This window comes from Diprion similis, chromosome 12 (assembly GCF_021155765.1).
Source record: "Diprion similis isolate iyDipSimi1 chromosome 12, iyDipSimi1.1, whole genome shotgun sequence".
NCBI classification, from domain to species: Eukaryota; Metazoa; Arthropoda; class Insecta; order Hymenoptera; family Diprionidae; genus Diprion; species Diprion similis.
In genome coordinates this window covers 8566625-8588208 of record NC_060116.1, presented here as the reverse complement: position 1 = coordinate 8588208, position 21584 = coordinate 8566625, and the positions used below count along the sequence as shown (strand labels likewise).

The window sequence follows — 21584 nt, the reverse complement described above, 5'->3', positions numbered from 1 at the left end:
CGGAATAGTACCCTAAAGAATTAATCGCAGCTTTTTTCAAAGTCGTCGAAATTTTCGCCAAAAATGCAAAGGGGTTAGCCTTGGATTTTTTTTGGCCGAAAAATCTTTTGTCTGGGAATCGATCCGTATGACGCTTTTTAGACTAATTCGACGCCCAGGAACTCAGAAAACACATGAAAAATAGCCTAGGACCAGCAGCAGAGAAATGACGACGAAAATCAGCAGTTTTTCGGCTGTAACTTTGCAGGTGTTGCTCGCAGCGCAACGGGACTGCGATTAATCGATTCCTCTCGCAAAATCACGTCGGAATAGTACCCTAAAGATGTAATCGCAGCACTTTTCAAAGTCGTCGAAATTTTCGCCAAAAATGCAAAGGGGTTAGCCTTGGATTTTTTTTGGCCGAAAAATCTTTTGTCTGGGAATCGATCCGTATGACGCTTTTTAGACTAATTCGACGTTCAGGAACTCAGAAAACACATGAAAAATAGCCTAGGACCAGCAGCAGAGAAATGACGACGAAAATCAGCAGTTTTTCGGCTGTAACTTTGCAGGTGTTGCTCGCAGCGCATCGGGACTGCGATTAATCGATTCCTCTCGCAAAATCACGTCGGAATAGTACCCTAAAGAATTAATCGCAGCACTTTTCAAAGTCGTCGAAATTTTCGCCAAAAATGCAAAGGGGTTAGCCTTGGATTTTTTTTGGACGAAAAATCTTCTGTCTGGGAATCGATCCGTATGACGCTTTTCAGACTAATTCGACGCCCAGGAACTCAGAAAACACATGAAAAATAGCCTAGGACCAGCAGCAGAGAAATGACGACGAAAATCAGCAGGTTTTCGGCTGTAACTTTGCAGGTGTTGCTCGCAGCGCATCGGGACTGCGATTAATCGATTCCTCTCGCTAAATCACTTTGGAATAGTACCCTAAAGAATTAATCGCAGCACTTTTCAAAGTCGTCGAAATTTTCGCCAAAAATGCAAAGGGGTTAGCCTTGGATTTTTTTTGGCCGAAAAATCTTTTGTCTGGGAATCGATCCGTATGTCGCTTTTTAGACTAATTCGACGCCCAGGAACTCAGAAAACACATGAAAAATAGCCTAGGACCAGCAGCTGAGAAATGACGTCGGAAATCAGCAGTTTTTCGGCTGTAACTTTGCAGGTGTTGCTCGCAGCGCATCGGGACTGCGATTAATCGATTCCTCTCGCAAAATCACGTCGGAATAGTACCCTAAAGAATTAATCGCAGCACTCTTCAAAGTCGTCGAAATTTTCGCCAAAAATGCAAAGGGGTTAGCCTTGGATTTTTTTTGGCCGAAAAATTTTTTGTCTGGGAATCGATCCGTATGACGCTTTTCAGACTAATTCGACGCCCAGGAACTCAGAAAACACATGAAAAATAGCCTAGGACCAGCAGCAGAGAAATGACGACGAAAATCTCCAGTTTTTCGGCTGTAACTTTTGAGGCGCTGCTCGCAGCGTATTGGATTTGCGCCTAATCGATTCCTCCCGAAAATCTACATTGGAATAGTGCCTGAAAGAATTTATTGCAGCTTTTTTCAGAATCGTCGAAATTTTCGTTAAAAACCCAAATGGGTTAGCCTTAGTTTCTCCGTGATTTCCGGAGTCGAGAATTTTTTGTCTCGGAATCGATTAGTATGACTCTACCTAGAGTATTTGGACCGCCAGGAACTCAGAAAACTGAAAATAAGCAGTTTTTTGCCTGTAACTTTGAAGGCGTTGCTTGCAGTGTACTGGGACTGCGCTGAATAGATTTTTCTCGCAAAATTACGTCGGAATATTGCAAGATAGGTATACCGTTGACTACAGAATCACATGTCATTCTGCTTGCCACAATTGACGAATCCGCATCTACAGCTAATGTGTATTTTCGAAGCTTCCAATATTCTTTTGTAAAAGACGAGAGATGAAATCAATAAGCCGTTCATTTCTGTAACAAACATAAGTGAAAATGCCAGAATATTGTATGCAAAAATCTGTTACCGACGATTTTGACGAAATGGCGACCCCAAAAATACTCAACACCTGGACATGTAGAAGATAAATGATTTGAACTCGTGCATTGTAGCAAAGCAAGAAATTTGATGAAAGTGGGATTGAATATACAATATATGCTAACTTTTAGCCAATATCTTTTATTTTATGTATACTCAAATGGAAGGCAATCGATAAATTTGCAACAAATAAAAATAAATAACACTCTCTCTAGCAATAATTACGATGTTACTTAAAATATCATTACAATAATTCAAATATTGCTTAACGAAACCGTTTTGCTCGCATGCTCATACAAAACATTATAATTCACAAAACGCTATATTGAAACAATTCTATGCTTGTTTTTTTTTCTTTCCTTAAACCACACATCTCACAACAGACTACCAGATTCGCACAGCCTAACAAATTGTAGATTACAAATTAATCATCAATAAATTGTTTAATGATTACGGCTAACATAATTACTATTTCCATAATAACATACAAAACCGTACTACAGAATAGTCGTTTTATAACATATTAATTGTTTTTTTTTTCAATCTTAGTACAATCGGCCATTTCAAATGGCTGCACAATGCTTACTGCTAAAAAAAATCATATTACGTCTAGCGCATTTTTATGCGATTTCTTTATATTACATATTTTACAGAACAATAAACGCTTATTGTCATGGCAACGTGTGGTGATGAGTAATGAGGCGATGTCGATGTAGTGGCAAGGGTGGGTTTGGCACTTTCGGTTCCAAGGCTGTACCATGTTCCAATGTAATTTTATTATTTTGTTTGTTTCAACTTTAACTCCCGGACGAGATTTATTTTTTTCAAGTATTTCTTATTAATGCGACAACATTTTGAGATGAATCTGACTTTTAATTACTGGACAATTATTTTTTTCAATTTTCTTTCCAAATTTACACAATTAGATGCAAACCTGTGTTTTTGATTTCTCCAAACACAAGCATGTGAAATTGGTTCATTTCGTGACTTTGCCGGAACATGGCGTCCCTCACCGCCTGAAGCCGCTGGGCTGACTGTATATGAATGTTTGGAATGTTGCTTTTGGCTGTTTCTTTGATATTGAGAATGTTTGCGTTAAGTTTTACCCAACGAGCTGTGCTTGATTAGAGCTTCCTTTGAATTCCCAAAGCGCCGCTGTTCGATTGGTTATTTGCTTTAATGATCGGCAGATTACAAGGTTCAGCTGCCATCACCCACAATGACGTTCAATAGTACACAATCGTGTGTACATTACGTTGCTGTATTCAATTATCTTTGTAAAAGATATTTTTAAAAAATATTCCTAACGCATATTTCGCCAAATTTGGCTCTATGCACGCCTAATTAGTTAGTATTTAGTAGCACCGTAACTCACTCCAAATATACTTTATTATTTCCATACTTTTATCACTTACACATTTATTCATTCACCCGATGGTTCACTCATTCATTCAGTCAGTCAGTCAGTCAGTCCGTCACTTATTCGATCGTTTGCATGATCACCAGACAGGCGACGCATCTCGATTTTCGCGTCGTGACGCCTTTTTCTACTGGCGTCTTTCTCGTTCGTTTGAGTTTGAAAACATGGAATGTCACAAAACGACAAAATACGAAAATACTAGCCGCATCGCACTCTCGCAGGGGGGTTACTATTGGTTATAATATACGTATGTATTTCCTAACATCACATGCTCTGGCTTAGCAATACGTATCTGCACCTAAAAGCCATCATCAATCTAGGCTCGTTGTATCATAATTTCAGGGAAAAACCAGGAAAGACGAAGAAAATACGGATTTTCAATTACTGACAGTGGTATTTTTTTTTATAGTGTTAAAAGATGGTAGTTAGCCTAAAATTTGAAAACTAGGTATATCCGTTTCTTTCGCTTACAATAACTTTGATTTGACGTATTGAACAAAAATTTTAGAAATCAATCTGCGAAATTAGCGCTGAAATAGATGGCTTTTGGCTACAGACAGATATGATTTATGTATATTTTACATTATATTATAATTATAATATTATATTAATTCTTTATATTATGCGGTTATATTACGATTATGGTAAAGTTCAGACGACGCTATATTCAATATGTAGTTTTAGCACACACGCTATCTGCAGTTAAAAGTCAAGCAGCACACGACGTAGGATAGTATAGAACTGGGTAGTAGAGCTAGCTAAAATGTTTTAAAGGACTCTTTGGAGAATTTTGGAATCATTGATAAACATTTCGTAAGTGTATCAAAGTTCCATTGCGAACAGTTATCGAATAAGAACGTATTCAATCATTGCTCTTTCGGTACTGCTTCGCTTCATGATTCATTCAGTACAGTTTTAATATCTTTTTTCATCTCGTCAAACTTGGATCCTTGCCATTGTTTAGTCAGAGTCACAACTTTAATTGCATGATGTTTATCTACGTAGAAAACAACGTTTCTAGTTTTGATAAAATTCAAAGATAAGGCTCTGTTGGTTGTAAATTACCTCGTTAATTTATAAATGGATCTATTCGTACTTGTTTATTATAAGTGATAAGTTCCACTTAAGCTCTTCACGTGTTAAGTATACTTTTAGCTTAAGCTAAACTAATTAATCAGGTATGCTCAGCGCATTTCATGTGAAAAGTTCGTTACGCAAAGTTTGGTTACATTTACAGGATGTTTTGGGTCATTCCCCACTCGTCTACTAGCGTAACGCGTATATTTTTTTGTACCGATATATTTTCAGGTTTACTCTGGATCACACAATTTATTATCGAACATTTCAACCCCCCTCCAAATTACCAACTCGCTTGTGGCTAATTCGAAATATTGCCGATAGCTTCATGGCGGAAATATGAAAATTAATAATAAATCAATCTTGCAAGGTCTAGACAGACGAGCGGCCGCGGTAATCGTTCAAATGATTCGTTTTACGACAAACTTTCCGAAACGCGCTAGAATTTTAAAAGACACCAGCCTTATTTCGAGAGAATTGTTCACTTTTAAGTACACAAAGCCGATTCCCAGAGGCAGATTTCTTGCTAGGTAGCAAAGTCACCCTTATCCCAGGTCAACGAAAGATCGGCAGACATTTTGAAGTCGGAATCTTCCATGTTAAAGAGATCAAAGGGGTCCTGACTATTCGCAAACAATGGATCGTAGAGGTCAGGCGCTGAAGACTGAGTAGGTGGTGGTGTTGGATGATGAATACTGGTTACCGGAGACTGAGGCATCAGGGAATCTAGCCAATCCGGGTCATCCATATCCATGGGCATGTCACCGATATCCATCAGCTCCTGCGGAGTTTCCATTTTCACACCGAGATCACAGTCCAGTGGTCCAAAATCCATCGGATCCAAAGTTTCCAGATCAAGACCCAATTCCTGAAGGAAAACCACATGAGCAACCAATGTCAGAAAAGATTCGATAGTGAGCTTGAAAAATATTGTAGAACAGTTTTTCTCGAAAATATCAGGTCATTGAAAATTAAACAAATTATTGTATTCACATTGGCTTTGCTATGGTTTGTAAACAAATATTTCCTTTCAACAGTAATATGTGGTTGACATAAAAGTTTGTTGGCAATTCTCAAAGATTTTGTAAATATTCACCTTCAAGTCCAGATTAGCATTATCCGACGAAGTTACTTCCTGCGGGGGCTGCGGATCCGGAGAACCTTGCTGCACAGATTGAGGGCTGAGTAACATTGCCGCGTCGAGTTCTGTCCCAGACGTGAGAAGGTCAGCGCTGAACGATGGGATTTCCTCCTGTTGCAGTGTAGTCGGTAATTGTACGGAGAATGTTGCTAGCGGCAGGGGTGGTGGGGGAGGGGGAGGCGGAGCAGGTGGCGATGGGCAGCTACTTTGCGAGACCTCCATAGCTATCGGACTGATTGGGCTAATGGGACTCGTAGCTGTGAAAACGATAGATTGTGTGGGGCTATCGGCCGGCGCTGTGAAGACCAGGTTTTGAGGCAACTGCCGATTCGGAGTCGTCGGCGTTGCAGGATCCTGAGCAGCGCTGGGTGGTAGCTCACCGTTTTTAATAAGAATTTCCAATACGTCGTCGACGACCTGGCTTTTAATATGACTTTTTTGCTGTACGGGTTCGATTTTCACCTTGAAGAAAAAAAAGAATGTTGAACAATCGAGTATTACGAGTGAATGATTTTCACAAAATAATTTAAATAACATCTTTGGTACCTTGAGCAACTTAGCGGCTTCATCGTATTGGGGTGGAGGTGGTTTGCTCTCTTCAGTATTAATATTCTGGTGCTGCTGCTGCTGCTGCTGCTGTTGCTGTTGCTGTTGCTGTTGCTGCTGTTGCTGAGCTTGCGCTTGCGCCTGGGCCTGAGCAACTAAAGCGCCGATCAAAGAACCGTTCAACTTAGTGGGTTTAGCTAAATTAAGAACGATCGCGGTTGGTAATTGAACGGTGGCGTTGTTTTTGGCTTGATTCTTTTTGTTGTTGATTGCTGTCAAGGTTGCAGAATCTAGAATGGCAGCTGTGTTGTTGGGCTGTGCTTGAAGGAAGGCTGCTAGGCTGGCTTTAGCATTGAGCTGTTGGAAAGTGGCGTGTTGCTGTTGCGTCTGTTGCTGACTCTGTTGGTTTTGTTGTTGCTGGTGCTGTTGTTGCTGACTTTGCTGTTGTTGCTGGAGATGTTGCAGCTGTTGGAGGTGGAGAGCGAGCTGTTGCTGCTGCATCTTGTTCTGTATGTGCTGTTGAAGAACAAGTTTCTCAGCCCGCACAGCTGGCTGTGTTTGTTTAATCTGTTGCAGCTGCTGTTGGGACTTGTATAATTCTCGCTGGAGTTCCTCGATTCGCCTACGCTGTTCTTTGATGATGTCGTCGCCTGAAAAATACGCGAAATGGTTCAGAAACTAGTGTCGTCGAAAATGGATACAAATTTTTATGGTTGCATTCCATAAGATGAGAATTCGGGAAAAGGGATGTGCCTACCTGGTGGACTCGACGGATCGTCGTGTTCACTCCCAGGCGGCGAATCCATTCTTGGGCTATTTGGTTCATCCTTGATCGGGGATCCCGGACTTTTTGCGTGAGAACTTGATTCGTCTGACGTCATCGGGCCCGGGGTGTCCATCAGGATGTGTCCCATATGTGTGACGTGAGGGCCGTTTGAATTAGATGTTGAGTTGACGCTAGATGATTCCGTGAAGGGTTTCAACCGCTCGATTAGCTGAGGTTTTGATCCCGACACGGGCAGGTTGCGGCGTTTCAACTCCACCTTGAGGTCGCTCACTGAAAAATGGATTCCAAAAAAATTATGAATTTAAGTTCAGTACGAAAAATGATAAAGAGTCAAGTTTTCTAGCTCACCTTTCATGTCTTCCAGCTTTCCCAAAGGCCTCAACGGCGGTTGCTCCGAAGGATTCGTCGACGCATTAGACGGCGCAGGGCTGGGAGCGTTAACGCTACCTCCGCTTACGCTTCCCGCGTCACTGGCTCCGCTACTCGTCAACGACAGTGGCTTCTGGGCAGCTGGCAGTATGATTTGCGGGTACTGTGAGGAGAAGTGGAATACATTTACTTTGCGATCACTTATTGAATACGTGACGAGTTAAACGATGGGAAGCAAGACTACCGCGGGATTCAGTACTAATGTTCTCGCGACCGATGTAGTTCCGAGTCTCAATTAAAAGTAGACAAATAATTAATAAATGAAGAGGAAAGAAGGAGAGATGAAAACCAACACACATTGTTCGTTGAATAAAATTAACACAGCGATACCGAAGAAGAAATATGTTAACGTATATTATATTAAAGTGTGTGTCTGGCGAGGTATTAACTGCCCAAAATATAGTTGCTGTTATATGGTAAAGCGATATTAGTGGGCTTGTACATGTTTTTTTTTTTTTTTAATTTTTGTTCTTTGTTACCATTTTTAACGTATCTAATATTTTAATTTTAATATCAACATTTAAAAGCAATTTCCAAATCTCTGGGGAATATAGTTTGAGCCGCATCGACGAACGGAGATGCTTCGATTCTCTCTCGCTTCGATCCTCAATTTCCAAAAATTCGATAAAATCGTGTAACACTGTGTTACATCAAAAGCGCTAATTTGTTTCTTGCACATAGGGATCTAGCACGTGGTCGAGAATAAGCAGCATTGCATTGTTGAAAATAGTAATCGGCTGATAGTTTTAGGTGAATTTTAACAATATCGAAGTAAAAAAAAACTTAGTGCAAACTCACATGCTCGTATTGTATTATATTTAGTTGATTTTAAATACGATTATTTTTTAGTATTCATATATTTCTTTTCACCAGACGGCGTCTTTGATTTCCGATGTGTTAGATCCTTATTATGTTCGAATGAGTTACGCGCAATGAGAGAAAGCCTACCTCCGATATAGATCTATGTTTAAACTTTGAAATGAACGTTAAGTTCCATTAATTTGGGCAATTATCATCTGTACGTAAAATAAATCTCATATTTCAAGTGTGTATAATCAGATAAGAATTACGATACTAACAAAAAAAAACAAATAAAAAAACTAGAAATAACATGGAATCTGTAAAGTTTTCGAAATCCAGACAAAAGCAATGCGCAAGTCTCAGGTAAGAATAACGTAATAAGACTATGATAATTATATTTTTTAACTTTTCTATTAGGTTATAATATACAATTCGTATGTATACATAGATTAGCAATAAAAATTCCGAATTTCACTCCTCAAAATATGTAAGATCAGATATCAGTCTGCGATTTGGGGTTCAGCGCATTGCTCCGTCGGTAAAGATCGGTATAGGTAGATGTGATGACAGGGTACACGGATTACTGTTTATTATTTTTTGTTAAAAGGGGGTGTGGGGAGGTCGGCATGTGTATGTGTGTTTGGATGTCGTGCGAGTACCTTGTGCTGCCATTCGAGCTGCCACTGCAGGAAGAGCTGCTGCTGTTGTAGGAGCAGCTCGTAGCTCGTCTCGCCGGGCGTCGCGGAGCTTAGCGCCGCGGCGGCAGACGACACCGAAGACTTTTGCGCATTGGGCGGACCCTAAGACAACATTTACCGCTGGGCATTAGTTATTAGTCATTAGTACTCCAGCTCTAAGTAGCCCACTACTTATTATCAGATGTTACAGGCAGGAGACGGGAGGGCGACAAAGTTTTCCACAATAAGAAACAATATTATACAATGCATGTCAGACTACATGTAGATAAATGATTAATACTCGAGAACGAGAAATCGTACGGAAAACATCAAATTGGAAGTGATAAGATAGTTGATAAAAAAAAAGAAAAAAAAAACCGCAACTGGTGATTGCGAGAGATCAAATTCGTCCGGAGGTTCATAGTAGCTACTACTTATTGGCATGGGTGAAATAATATGTAAAATGTGAATGAAACGGCGCGGGCTCATCGTGGTCTAGTATGAATCGAGATTCGTTGAGCTTCATACACTTCCTGTATCCGGACTTTGACGCGAGGCCTCGGAAACGCTTGGCACGGAGGCTTGACGCGTCGACTTACACATCCCGACAGTGACGGCCGCACGAACTTGAGTGCAATTAGCGCTTGAATTACTCGGAGCTAACGAGGTGGACCGCGCTGAGAGTGCGCGAGAGCGAGTTAATCACTCGATACTATCTCAACTCTTCGGCGAAGATTCATTGCGGGGCCACCACCTTCGAGTGGTTCTTTATTTTAGGTTTAATAAAAACAAAAAATAAAAATGAAAAAAAAATGAAAAAAATGAACCATTTCCATACTTTCTTTCCTTTATTTTTCACCATTTTTTGTACTTCTCATTTCCCCGCGGTGTTAGTAGCACAACACTCTCCAACAAGCCTTCATGCATTGAATAATTTTTCAAGAAGAAAAAACCGTTCCACCGTATGTGGTACATATATCGTATTTAATTTCTGACATCCGGATCTATCGACTACATAATACCGATAGGAAGATGAGTAGAAAAAAAAAATTGAACAAACCTACAGTAATATTCAGAAACGTGTGCGATAATTATCAACTATCTAGCAATCTATCTTACAACTATATAGATAATCGGAGGAAAGATACACTTTTACAGCGGGTCGACTTACCTTGTATTCGTGAAATTTGATGGTACGAGTCTTCGGCTGGCTTTTGGTCTTTGATTTTTTCCTGTTCTTATCCTTGCCAGGAGCGTCACTTCTTTGGCACGTCGAGGCCGCGATGGGACTAGGCTGGGGCCTCGGCGTTATGGCAGCTGGAGGAGGCGCCGGGGGTGAAGCGATCGAGATGTTCGATAGCGGACTTAGACTGGAGGTTGTGGATCCAAGAGACATTGGACTCGGCGCCGGCGCCAGGGGAAGAAGCGTAGTCGTCGGCACAGCCGTTTGACTAGCCTGAAACAAATTGAAATTGACGATGCGATTGAGTTGGGACTAAATTTTTTTTTTTCCTTGTAACCGGTATGAAAATTTTCGTTCGCATAAATAATAACAAACACCCAACTGGCGGAGTAAATGACGATTTGAAAAAAAGCGTTACCTGCGTCGACGCATGCTGCTGACCCTGCTGACTCTGTTGCTGCTGTTGGGTCCCGACGACGCTGCTGCAGAGATCGGCGAAGGTTTGTATCGTCGGTTCCGTATTAGCAGCTTGCTGAAAAACGGGGGACGTCGAGGTGACCACCACCGCGCCGCCGGTTGTGGGGATGCTCAAAGAGACGGTAACGATACCCGCGGACGCCGCTGCGGTCTCGAGGACGTCGGTGCGGGCGTCGAGTTGGGGCGAAGGAGCGCCTTCCGAACTTTGGGAGTCATCCTCAAAGGTGATGTAGTGGTCCGGATGCTGCGGTTTCGTTACTTGACCCTCGCACGTCGCTTTGAAGGGGATGTGACCCTCTGCAAAAGCGGAATGATGTTAGTCAAAGGTTCGTTTCGTTCATTTATTTCTTCTGCTTTGTAAAATGTGTAGAAGAATTGAGGAACGTGTTCAGTTTATATAAAACTATTTGCATAAGATATGTTGGTACGTTGCGCGGTTCCTTATTGTCGCATATAATAAACTCAAACAGCTCAAGGTAATAAATTGTTCGGAACTGGGTTCTCGTTCAGCGAGTTAAGCTTCTTGTGTAACTTTCAAAGAATACGTATATATGTGTAATAACGCAAGATAGTATGAAGCTACATGCTGATACACCGCGAATTTGAAATTATCGTACAAGAAAGAGAACAATAAGAAGTTAATCAGACGATAATTGGCGCAAGAAAGGGATATATATTTAGGTCAGGCAAATCAGACGTGTGGGATAATAGGAGACAAGGCGAACCTTTGACCGCTCTTTCGATCGGTTCTTCCGTGTGAAGGATGTTCTTCTGTATAAGCTCCAATGGACCGGGTCGATGGCTGAGCTGGTCGTTGAGTTGATCGGCCAGTCTCGCCTTCTTGAGCATTCGCTGTCTCTCAGCGAGGCTCGGGTCCACGTGTCCAACATCTTCGAGGATGTGCTGCCTTACCAGCTCCTCCCGGCCGGGTCTCTGCTGAATTTTCGCCTTGAGAAGGTCCCCGGTTTTCGCTCTTTCCAACTGCTTTCGCTGCTCGTGGAAGGCCGGCGGTGTTTTGAGAGCTGTAACGCCAAACGGGACATCCATAATCTCGCGTGTTTTCGCACTCAGGATAATTGGCTTGAAGATGGAAAAAAAATGATTGCAAGACTCATCGCAGCTGTCCCCCGGCTTCTACTTCCTGTCCCTTTTTTTATATTTATTCATCTTCTACTCTACAGATCCCGTTGTGGATACACAAGACACATGTAGTACTATATATACTTCGCGTTATAGCCATGGCACCTGTGATAATCTATTTATTCGGGAAATCTTCCGAAAATAAGCGATCCAGTTTGCGAAGGTAGCCACGAGTTTCACCATTAGTTAAAATCACTCTATTCGCGGCGTTTCGGGTCTTGACGAGCAGCTATACATATACCGCCGAGTATCCTGCTCCGAGTCTTACCCCCGTTATGCCTGTGACGTAAAACGCATCTTTCATTTCAATTAACGTCGCAGATCTTGGCACGAGGTCTGCAGAAAAAAAGAGAAACGGTGGCTGCAAGAAGACATTGACGACTTTGATTGCGACTGGCATATCATAAACGAAGAAGAAAGAAAGAAGGATATGAAAGAAAGTGAGGAAAAGAAAAGAAGAAAAGAAAAAAAAAGAAACGAAGAACGAAATAAAATTTTGCAAAAGAAGTCAAACGGCGAGAGAATTTCTATCCATGCAGCTTATATCAGGCGCTGTATTTCCATCAGCCTGGAGGATTATATATATCAGGTGCTATAAACACGCGAGGACAGTAACAAGAATAATATTTCAGCGCGTGACCCAAATAATTACGCCATGCCGTGTCCAGACGTTGCCCCCTTGCTAAAGGTGTTTACGATTATAATCTTTTGAATTAAATCCTGTTGCAGACGCGGCGATGCTGCCTGCAGCCGCCCGTTGCAATAATGCACGGCACTTGAAGGTCCGTACGACGAGTTAAATCGCATCACGCCTATCAGGCAATTTATAATTTTATATCACTCGCGACACTTTTCCTTAGCTATACATATACCGTAATATCCTACTTCGAGACGAAGCCATTTTCATATTTTATCTTGCCAATTACAGAATTCTGAGAAATCTTTTCACCCCGTAGAGTTTTTGCGAACTTTATATCATTTTCCACGTCAGAGATCAAATGCTTTGTATCGTAAGTAACTGGCTAATTGAAAAGAAATATATAAGTGGCTTTTGGAAGATCGTTCTTAATTACCATCTCTTTTGCATTATTCTTTTTTCTCCAGCTACACAGGATGGAGACGGAATTACGATGGCGAATTGTTTGATTTTTTTTTTTGCTTTTGATTTTTATTCTCCACAGGGGCTTGATGAATTTCGTTCTAGCAACGCAGATATAAGTCGGTGGTATGCATCCAACTAACTACTCGAGAACGCGAGCTCGAGTGGCAATTGAACAACATTAAATAAGTATATGCGAAATTATCAACGAAACGTACGTGTTGATATATGAGTATATCCAATTTTAGCCATTACTAGGATATTTTAACTGCAGTATTATACAAAAATAGAGAGTTACAAAAATACTTGGCGTTACATAATTGAAGGAATGAAAGGACAGACCGCGTGATGCATTACCTACGCAGGCGAAGAAGGAAAGAAACTTTGGAGATTGATAATCTGAAGTTATAAATTATTGTACGTACTCGAGTCACCTGTGTCTTTTCGCAGATGCGATCGCAGATACATGTAGTTGACGAAAAATGAAGATAAAAGAAAAAACAGAAAATGGAATGCGACGACCTTGTCGGCGATCAAAGATCCGAGAGAAAAATGACAATAAACTGGTGCAGTGTTTGAAGAAAAACATGATTTGTAATCGGCAGTTAATTAACAGGCCACACGTGGCTGATAATTGACGTTTCGTTCAACGCATGTCCCAGTTATTCAGGTTTATATGCTCGGTCAGCGAGTTATTGGCAATCAAGCTGCAATTAAGTGGTAAATGGATCGATGGAGTGGACCTAAGCGACATGGCATGAAAAACGGTGAAACAAACAACCGGGGACAAAGAATATTGAGAGTAAAAAACGCGGTTCTTCTTTCATCAAGCGATTAGGTAGCGTCGATAGGGCAACAGAATCCACCAACCTATTCAAACGTTGACGGAATCCGCGAGGTGAGAAACGAGTGTAAAAATCAGCAGCCATAAGCAGCTCGACTGAAATTTATAATAAACTCGAAAAAATTTCACCGTTATATCAGCCAAGTTACGCTCGGTTATCGCAAAAATAACTCTCTTTATTGCGGTATAGCTGAACCGTGAGACAGCTTGCGAGTCGTATAAAAGTCGGAGTGCGAGTCTGCGCAGTCTGTCGAGTGAACGCAATTGAAGATTTACGTGTTAGAATGAAAGAGCGAATTTACAAATGAGATAAATCGTGGTGTACTTACGTGGCATGATACCCTGGGCGACCAGCTGGTTTATAGGCCGCCTCAGCATCAGCTTCACCTTCAACGCTGCAACAGAAAAAGCAAGAATATTTAATATGATATTTATCTACGCGTGATTTCAACGCACCTGATAACCGTGGCGAGTTGATAAATTTGATCCAAAAGTGCTAATTTCGTACGAATGAAAAATTGATTTCTACAAATTTTAGCTAATCTATAAATTTTTCTATTTTTTATTTTTTATTTATTTGTTTATTTGTTTTTTTTTATTCTCTCAGCCGGATATTTTGTTTACTCTTGACGAATGACCGACAGCCGCGGAATCTCACACGTTCTATATAAAAACGACAGATCAAAGCTGGTCTCACTTAGACCCGGGGCTTTGCTTAAGATGTGGTATTTTCTTTCCGTGTACCGAATAAACCAGTCCATATGGCGGGCTTGTACGCTCTTCGGGAAAAGGAGAACTAAGAGGGAACTAGAAGATTTTTCGGGGTTCAAGGAACGAACGAACAAATGCTGGCTTCGGACGATATAAAACGGCGTCTTCAACAGCTGTTTCTTCGCATTTTCCTTATTCTTTTTCCTTTCGGTATTTTTTTCTTTCCGTGCTTTTACCACTTTGGAAATTCCACTTTTATATATATGTATATACGAAGTGGCCGCCCGTTACATCTTTTCTAGGTGAGAAGTTTCATGGGGTTTTAACAAGACGGAACTTGGAACACGTGACATACACCTCAACCGTAGGCCGATATATTTATTTACGTATTTATCAACTCACGGAACACATCGCAGAACAAATATCCAAGTGACTGACGTCGAGGTGGGCAGAGTTTCTCAGGTACGGAAAGATTACTTTTTCATACATATATAAGAAAGAAGAGTTTTCCGGTCATATTGCAGGGCAAAAAAAAAAAATAATAATAATAATTGTTGACGGAAAAAGTGGAACTAACGACTGTTGGACGATTCAATTTATCCGGACGTGTGAAGAGTATTTAAATACAGGGACCATTACCTACCCGAATAAGCAATAGGATAAAGAAGATAAAAGAGCATCGCGGAATTACCGACAATCCTGCATTTCGCTTCCCACTTTTTCCTCTCTTACTCCTCGGTGAAGTTTCTGTCTTTTAAACTCTGCATGCAAGAGTCACCGCAGGACGACCGCGGCCCCTGGGGGAGCGCCTCGACGTCTTCGCGTCTCGTCGTCGTCTCTCCCAGGTCCGACGACCGGTTGATAACTATACAATAAATTAACACACAAAGGAGCGGGAGTTATAAATACACGCAGCGCGGCATGCGCTCTGGGGATGGTGGATGGTCGAAGGGTGGGAGGAGGGGATTGCATAAATTGAATGCAAAAATAAGACCAATTCAATCACACAATCTGAATTGAAAGTGGGAACGACGGACGAAATACCTGAGGCAGGCCGCCCGTCTCTCTTCCTCACTGCGGTTCTCCCTCCTTTCTTCTCCTTTCTCGACGGCGACGTCGACGTCGCGATGCGTCGAGTCCCCGACCCTGTCGACCACGTGTTATCGAGTGTCATGTCGCGTTGCTGCACCCTGCACGGCACGCCCGCAACCGACAAAGCGGAATTGCCGAGCGCGTGCTGAGCTACCGCGGCGGAATAACGAGCGCACCCCCGCACCCTTCGAGCTTTTGCCTCGCGGCCGAGGAAGGAGAGAACCGGATTTTTCCGAGAGCACCAAATGCCGGTTGGAACCGAGGGCGAAAACCGCCGCTGGAATTCGGTTATTTTTATTATTTGTACAAGGGCCCGTTTTTACCCCGAGCTGCTCTCTCTTGCTGCAGGTTTCTGGGCCGCGATGTATTCCCTCCGGCTTTTTTATTCACTCAGGGTTAACAAACATCGCGATCGTAAGCGAAGCATCGCGCGTGCGGCTTCCCGCCACGCGTAGTTTCTACCCGGCTTACGATCGGCGATGAAAAACTGGGCGATTCTAACTCCGTGAATTAGAATCATTTCATCTCTTTGAGCTTTGGATATTATTTCAGCTTCAAAGGCTATCGGACGATAAAATTGATGTATGTGTATAAAAATTTTTGTGAATCAACAATGTTCACGTTAGACGAAAATTTTCTTCATTTATATGTATGCTTGAGTGAGATATTTTTTTTTTGCAGATCTACACCATGAACGCGAGACGATCGGTTACGAAGATTATGGGGAAATGATTACACGCATCTGTCGCGAGTAAGTTTAATCACGTGAGCCACAGTTACGAAGTGGTTTACTTCATCAATCCTCGATTCCGTGTACATTCCAATCTGATCAAATCCTTCATCGAATCGATGAGTAACGTAAATATTTTAAATACGCATGCTGAGGTGTAATAATAAATCTGTGCTTTTCGGTAAAACCTCGAATTCTTAAGTTCATCTGCAGTGAATCGAAATTAAAATTTTACATGATTATACAATATTAGATGATTGCTCAAATTTTATAGAGTGATTGGGAAATATTACTTGTCAAATAAACTTGACTCTGATTAAGTGATCTCTCACGATTTCTTAAGATTACAAAGATTCTAAACGATTTCTCACGACTACCAACGATGATTACTAACACAAAATTATATTTCAATACGACTAATTACCTAGTGTGATTTCGTAGATTAGAAAATCACGTCGAATGACATTGACATCATGATTACTCAAGTGGAAGACCCCTCGGGAGAGAAATTCGCAGGTGTGAAAAGTCCGGTGGTGTAAAATACGCTGAGAATATTGGAAAGAAGAAGGAGGACAGAAACTCCGGGTACATAAAGGAAGAAGGAAGAATACGGGAAAGGGAGCGAGGCAGACGACTCGGTGGTCCAGGGAAGACAGATGCTAACGACCAGAGCGGCACGAGCGCTTCGGAGACACGCTGCAGGAGCGGCCAGCCTCGCTACTCCAGTCGTTGCAGCATATCTTGGAGTTTCCGAGGTAGTTTCACGACGATTCCGCCGAGGTTCGAGAACGCGGCTGTGGCATGGCGGCCAAGGCTCAAACAACACTCCTCCGAGAGACGCACGTGTGCATGCTTAACCGATGTACTGGGTGAATCTGAAGAACGGCTAACGACCCACGTGAATACCCGGTGTTTCTCAACCGGAAGTTCACCGATGCTGGGGATGGAAATCCATTCATTCTCTTCGTTTCAATGTATATTTTATTCTATTATTAATTTTCTAAATCGTTCTCATTCCTTGAAGTGTCAACGGTGATATGTTAAAGTTTACTGAATTATATGTATATGTGTATATCATACCTAGGGTTATCTCTATTGTCTATTTAATCTATTTGTCTATTTAATTTTTTTATGGTCCTGCGAGTAGTGTACAGAAAGATGAGAAGAATTAAAAAATAAAAGTATGAAAAAACGCTCATACGTGTAGAGAGTGAAAAAGTTGAACTATAAATTGGCGCGAATTTCGCCAAGACTTTTACTGTATTGTACGGTAAAGTTTTTAATTGGCCCGGCGACAGGCTTGTCGCTGCGATGAAAAACGAATATAAACTGCTTGTAAGATATTCCCGTTGATACACGGTAAAAATCTTTTATTTCCGTGTCAGGGCTGCAAACGTGTGTCTTGCGTTATCAAATGAAGCAAGAACCGGAAAAGAATAAAATAAAAAGGAAAGAAAAAACACATCTCGATAATACCTGCCGTTAAAAAGAATCACACTGCAAGCTCCGCGCAGGGTGACGCCTTAAGAAAACAAATGACCAGCGCTGGTTTTTTTAATTGCCCGGTAGCGTTGTGTTTATCCGTCGAGTGTACGATAAGCTCGGAATTTACGTACAAGAAGATGCCGCAGTAGCATGGGCTTTAGTTGGTCCGATCGTTGGGCGCGGCGCGTTTAGATAAATCGCAATGTACTTGTCCTTTTTTTTTTGGTATTTATCTCACATCTCGCTTGTTCGTTATCTAAACACTTGTCGATTAATTTTGCAGAATAAAAAATGCAGATTTCCTTATTCGCCGAAGGTAATTGAATTCTTATATCCAATTCCAGATATCCGATAAACGATAAATCGGAATCGCACGCCCGGTAGGTGAATCGGTACCTCAGGAAGTCCGATTCTCGACGCACACCCTTCGAGTCACCCCTCCACCCCCCCCTTTGGCAACGCACGTGAGCGTTTAATTCTTCTGAATAGGAGAAGGTCAGCAGCAGCATCTTCGACGCGCGGGCAAATGGTACATGCGATAAAGCGTCGGCAATGCACAGCAGCAATATCGCCACAAGCAGACTCGCCATAGAATGCAAATACAATGGCGGCATTCCCAAGGGCAGTGCGAGGAGGGGCGAATATCCCGCGTCGAAGATTCCTCGAACGAATACGAATGAGGCGGAGACATGCGCCGTGGAATGCGAAAGAAAGACTGATGATAATTACGCGGCTAATTAGAAATTTCTCAAATTTCTCAACTCGAAGCGAGACTCGCGAGCAGCTTCTATTATATACCTACACCGCACCCCAGGTAAGGCCCGCCGTAACCCGGGTGCCGAGACGCGGCTGAACCGCATGCCTGCAACTGCATGCGGGGGAGAAGATGAAGTTACTATATCATTAGCTGGAATCTTAACCTACCGGCGTCAACGGCAGCCGAGTTTTTACGAATCAAGCCACGCAGCGCCAGCGGACACCGCATAGTTGAATACCTACGTAAGTCAGCTGGGATTTGTTTCTTCACCTTATATTCCAAAAGGTGTCGATTACTTTTTCGTTTCTCATCAATTTTTCTCCGATCCGTGCACTCGTGCGCAATTTAGTTTTTCTTTTTTCTCATACATGCTCAGATATTTCGCTATTAAGAACAGCCGGATTTTAAGTTTACTAGCGTCACATTTCTGATGGTGAATACATATGGTATATGTATATTTATAGGTAGAAGGTACAATAGTCAATTGAGTCGTCCGCTCAACAGCTTGAGCATCGTCAACGACGACTCGAGTATATTTCTGTCACGTCAGAAGTTGACAAGAAAAATATTTTACATCCCGCTTTGGGTAAAGTGTGTTTTCTAATTTCATAATTACGAGGATATTTCTACGAGGCTTATGACCATTGAAACTTTTTCACAATTCTCGTATAGTGGGACATTTATAGATGGTGGATCTCCTTCTTTTTTAGATTCTTAAGTATACACGTTTCCTCCTTTCCACTACATTCATGCAGACTTTGGACTGTCGCGGTATCGATTCGTCAAGATTAGTTAGAACCGACAGTTTGTAGGTGCGTTACGGTGGAATTAGATGAGAAAAACAAGCAAGTTCCCAACCTCCGCGATCGGTCGGTTGATGATACGATAACGCGTAGTTGATACGACGATTCGTCCATTATCTTTGATGATGGACGATATTTATGTTACGGGTATCTTCTCCATTTCCAATATCGAAACCCCGACCTACTAAACAGAGAGACAGAGAGGAATGATATTTATTTTGTTCTGCGTTGGATAGCGAACCGGGAGACAGAAGGATAGAGAAAGAGAGAGAGAAGGAGGAAGGCTGCCAGTCAGACGGATAATTTAAACTGCAGAGATATGTGGGTCTATTTTGAACTCGGTTGCATACATCCGCGTTTGAGGATTCGTGTAATCAACTCGGCCCATTGATCGTGCGAACAGTTGCGATATATATGTATATCGCACAGCGTTTACGACGATTAAAGTTTCGCCCAGCCTGCACCGGCCGAAGAGAGATAACAGAAAGTGCGTGAGATAGAGGGAAAGAGAGAATTAACGCCGGATGAAAATGGAAGTAGTAGGTATAGTGGAGAGACGGTGTGCTTCTTGGGCACATACACAGAGATCAACGAGCGGGGGCGAGCCAATAATACGTAGCTTTGGGTATAAATAAAGCCTGCCTCTGCCCGGAGACCGTCTCTCGTCCTCTCTGCTCTTCTCTTCGCCTCTTCGCCTCTTCGCCGAAGACGACCTCTTCGTCTCTTCCGTCTCGTTCGTTCGTTCGCCTCTGTTCTATGACTACCTCCTCGTCCAACTCGCATTATCCCATTGCGCTATCCGCCGCTTCTATCTTTCCACTAACTCGGTGACATTTTTCAAACTTTAAAATAGACCGGCGTGCCACAAACGCCACTAATGTTGAAGGTAGCGCTAACGCGCATCGCCTACGCTGGTCGAATTACCGATATCGCTGGCATCGAAAGTATTTCGAGAATCCGCGAAAACTAGGTGAATTATACCGTCCTGATGGTAAAACCCTCTCTCGTTGCCCGACGTCCCTGAGTTCTACGAGGCAAGCTTTCGATTCCCATGGGGTGGACTCAGCTGCGGGACCAAAGAGAGCAGGGCACTGAGCGGCTCTTCAATCGGTAACAGCCGATTCATTAAAATGCAGAACGCGTGATTCTGCTAAGTAACACAGGGGGCGGCAATATCGGAAAGGTGATTTCTTAATTAACGCATCGGACATTGAGGGGACGTTTGTGAACAGCAGCAGCGGAACAACAACAACAACAACAACAACAAAAGCAACGAGAACGGCAGCGTCGGTTCTCAGAAGATTTACCGATCGATCTCTTTACGACAATCGATGTAACACCGGGGTACAGGCAAGCGTTATTGGGAATGACTGTTGAAAATTTATAATTCACGCTCGCGCAAGGATAATACGCTGTGAGGTTGCAGGAAAAGATTTTAGATTGAGACGATGCGTTATATAGATTGTATATTGGCGCGTAGCGTGCCCCACGTTGCGTGAGCTCGATAATAAATCGGATCCCCGTTAAGAGACCGATCTAATTATCGTCTCCGTGTCGGCAGCTAAGCTGCATTAATATGACGGCTTCACGCCGCACTGCAGCGAGCATCGATAAAATTTCAAACTTTACAGCAGCATCGGTTATGTCACAGGGTGCAGGGGATCGGCTTCGCGTGACACGAGACCGGTCTAATAATACTTACGAATTCTGACCGGATGTCTGCAGTTTTTGGGGCGAAACGCACTCGTCCATTAATTATTTATAATTTATGATCAACGTCCGCGCGATCGCGTCGCGGGGCGCAGAAACGTTTACGATCCGATCGTCGACTCGTCGTCGCTACGCAGCTACGCGTTGCCCAATTATTGCTTGTCGATACATCAGAGCCACCCGGAGTCGGGATGATGCGGGATGCACGCATTCATCTCTCTAATCCGAGGTGCTCGAAAATGGTTTCCTAATCTTTGAGTGACAAAATCGTGGTTTCAATCTCAACTTTCGATTGCGCAAGCTCCGAGGTGAGCGTGTGACGGTGCGAGGAAGTTCATACACGTTACTGCTGTACGTACGGTGCCCACATCTCTTATAGGACTCTGCATCACGCGGTGCGGACACATGGATCACCTCCTCGTTGGCCGCGGTGTCCATGGAGTGAGTTTCGAGCCGGTCATCACTTTTCTATTGTGCCCAAAGCCCGATGTGTGATATTATGTATAAATGCGTTACGTCGCGTTACGTATGTATGTACCATATGTGATACCGCGATTTCACATGACACCCACTGACCCACAAACAGCTTCAATAGCGCCAGATTGTGATTTATTAAGGGTATGCTGTCGCTGATCACGCTATTAATATGGTTTTTTTTATTTT

General features: G+C 42.5%; 1 protein-coding gene across 3 annotated transcripts in view; it reads right to left on the bottom strand.

Annotated features, from left to right (window-relative positions):
- Nucleotides 1-2367: 2367 nt before the first annotated feature.
- LOC124413689 (myocardin-related transcription factor A-like) overlaps nucleotides 2368-21584 on the bottom strand; it is a 169090-nt gene continuing 149873 nt past the window's right edge. For 2 of the 3 annotated variants that reach the window (XM_046894421.1, XM_046894423.1), the window contains 10 exons: nucleotides 13963-14028; nucleotides 11276-11572; nucleotides 10492-10847; nucleotides 10062-10346; nucleotides 8873-9013; nucleotides 7332-7515; nucleotides 6954-7253; nucleotides 6197-6846; nucleotides 5606-6112; nucleotides 2368-5377 (listed from right to left, as the gene is read on the bottom strand). In XM_046894421.1, coding sequence (XP_046750377.1) covers nucleotides 5036-5377; nucleotides 5606-6112; nucleotides 6197-6846; nucleotides 6954-7253; nucleotides 7332-7515; nucleotides 8873-9013; nucleotides 10062-10346; nucleotides 10492-10847; nucleotides 11276-11572; nucleotides 13963-14028 — 3128 coding nt within the window. In that variant the 3' untranslated portion in view covers nucleotides 2368-5035. The remainder of the gene's footprint in view (nucleotides 5378-5605; nucleotides 6113-6196; nucleotides 6847-6953; nucleotides 7254-7331; nucleotides 7516-8872; nucleotides 9014-10061; nucleotides 10347-10491; nucleotides 10848-11275; nucleotides 11573-13962; nucleotides 14029-21584) is intronic. The other variant, XM_046894422.1, reaches the window with a different exon arrangement.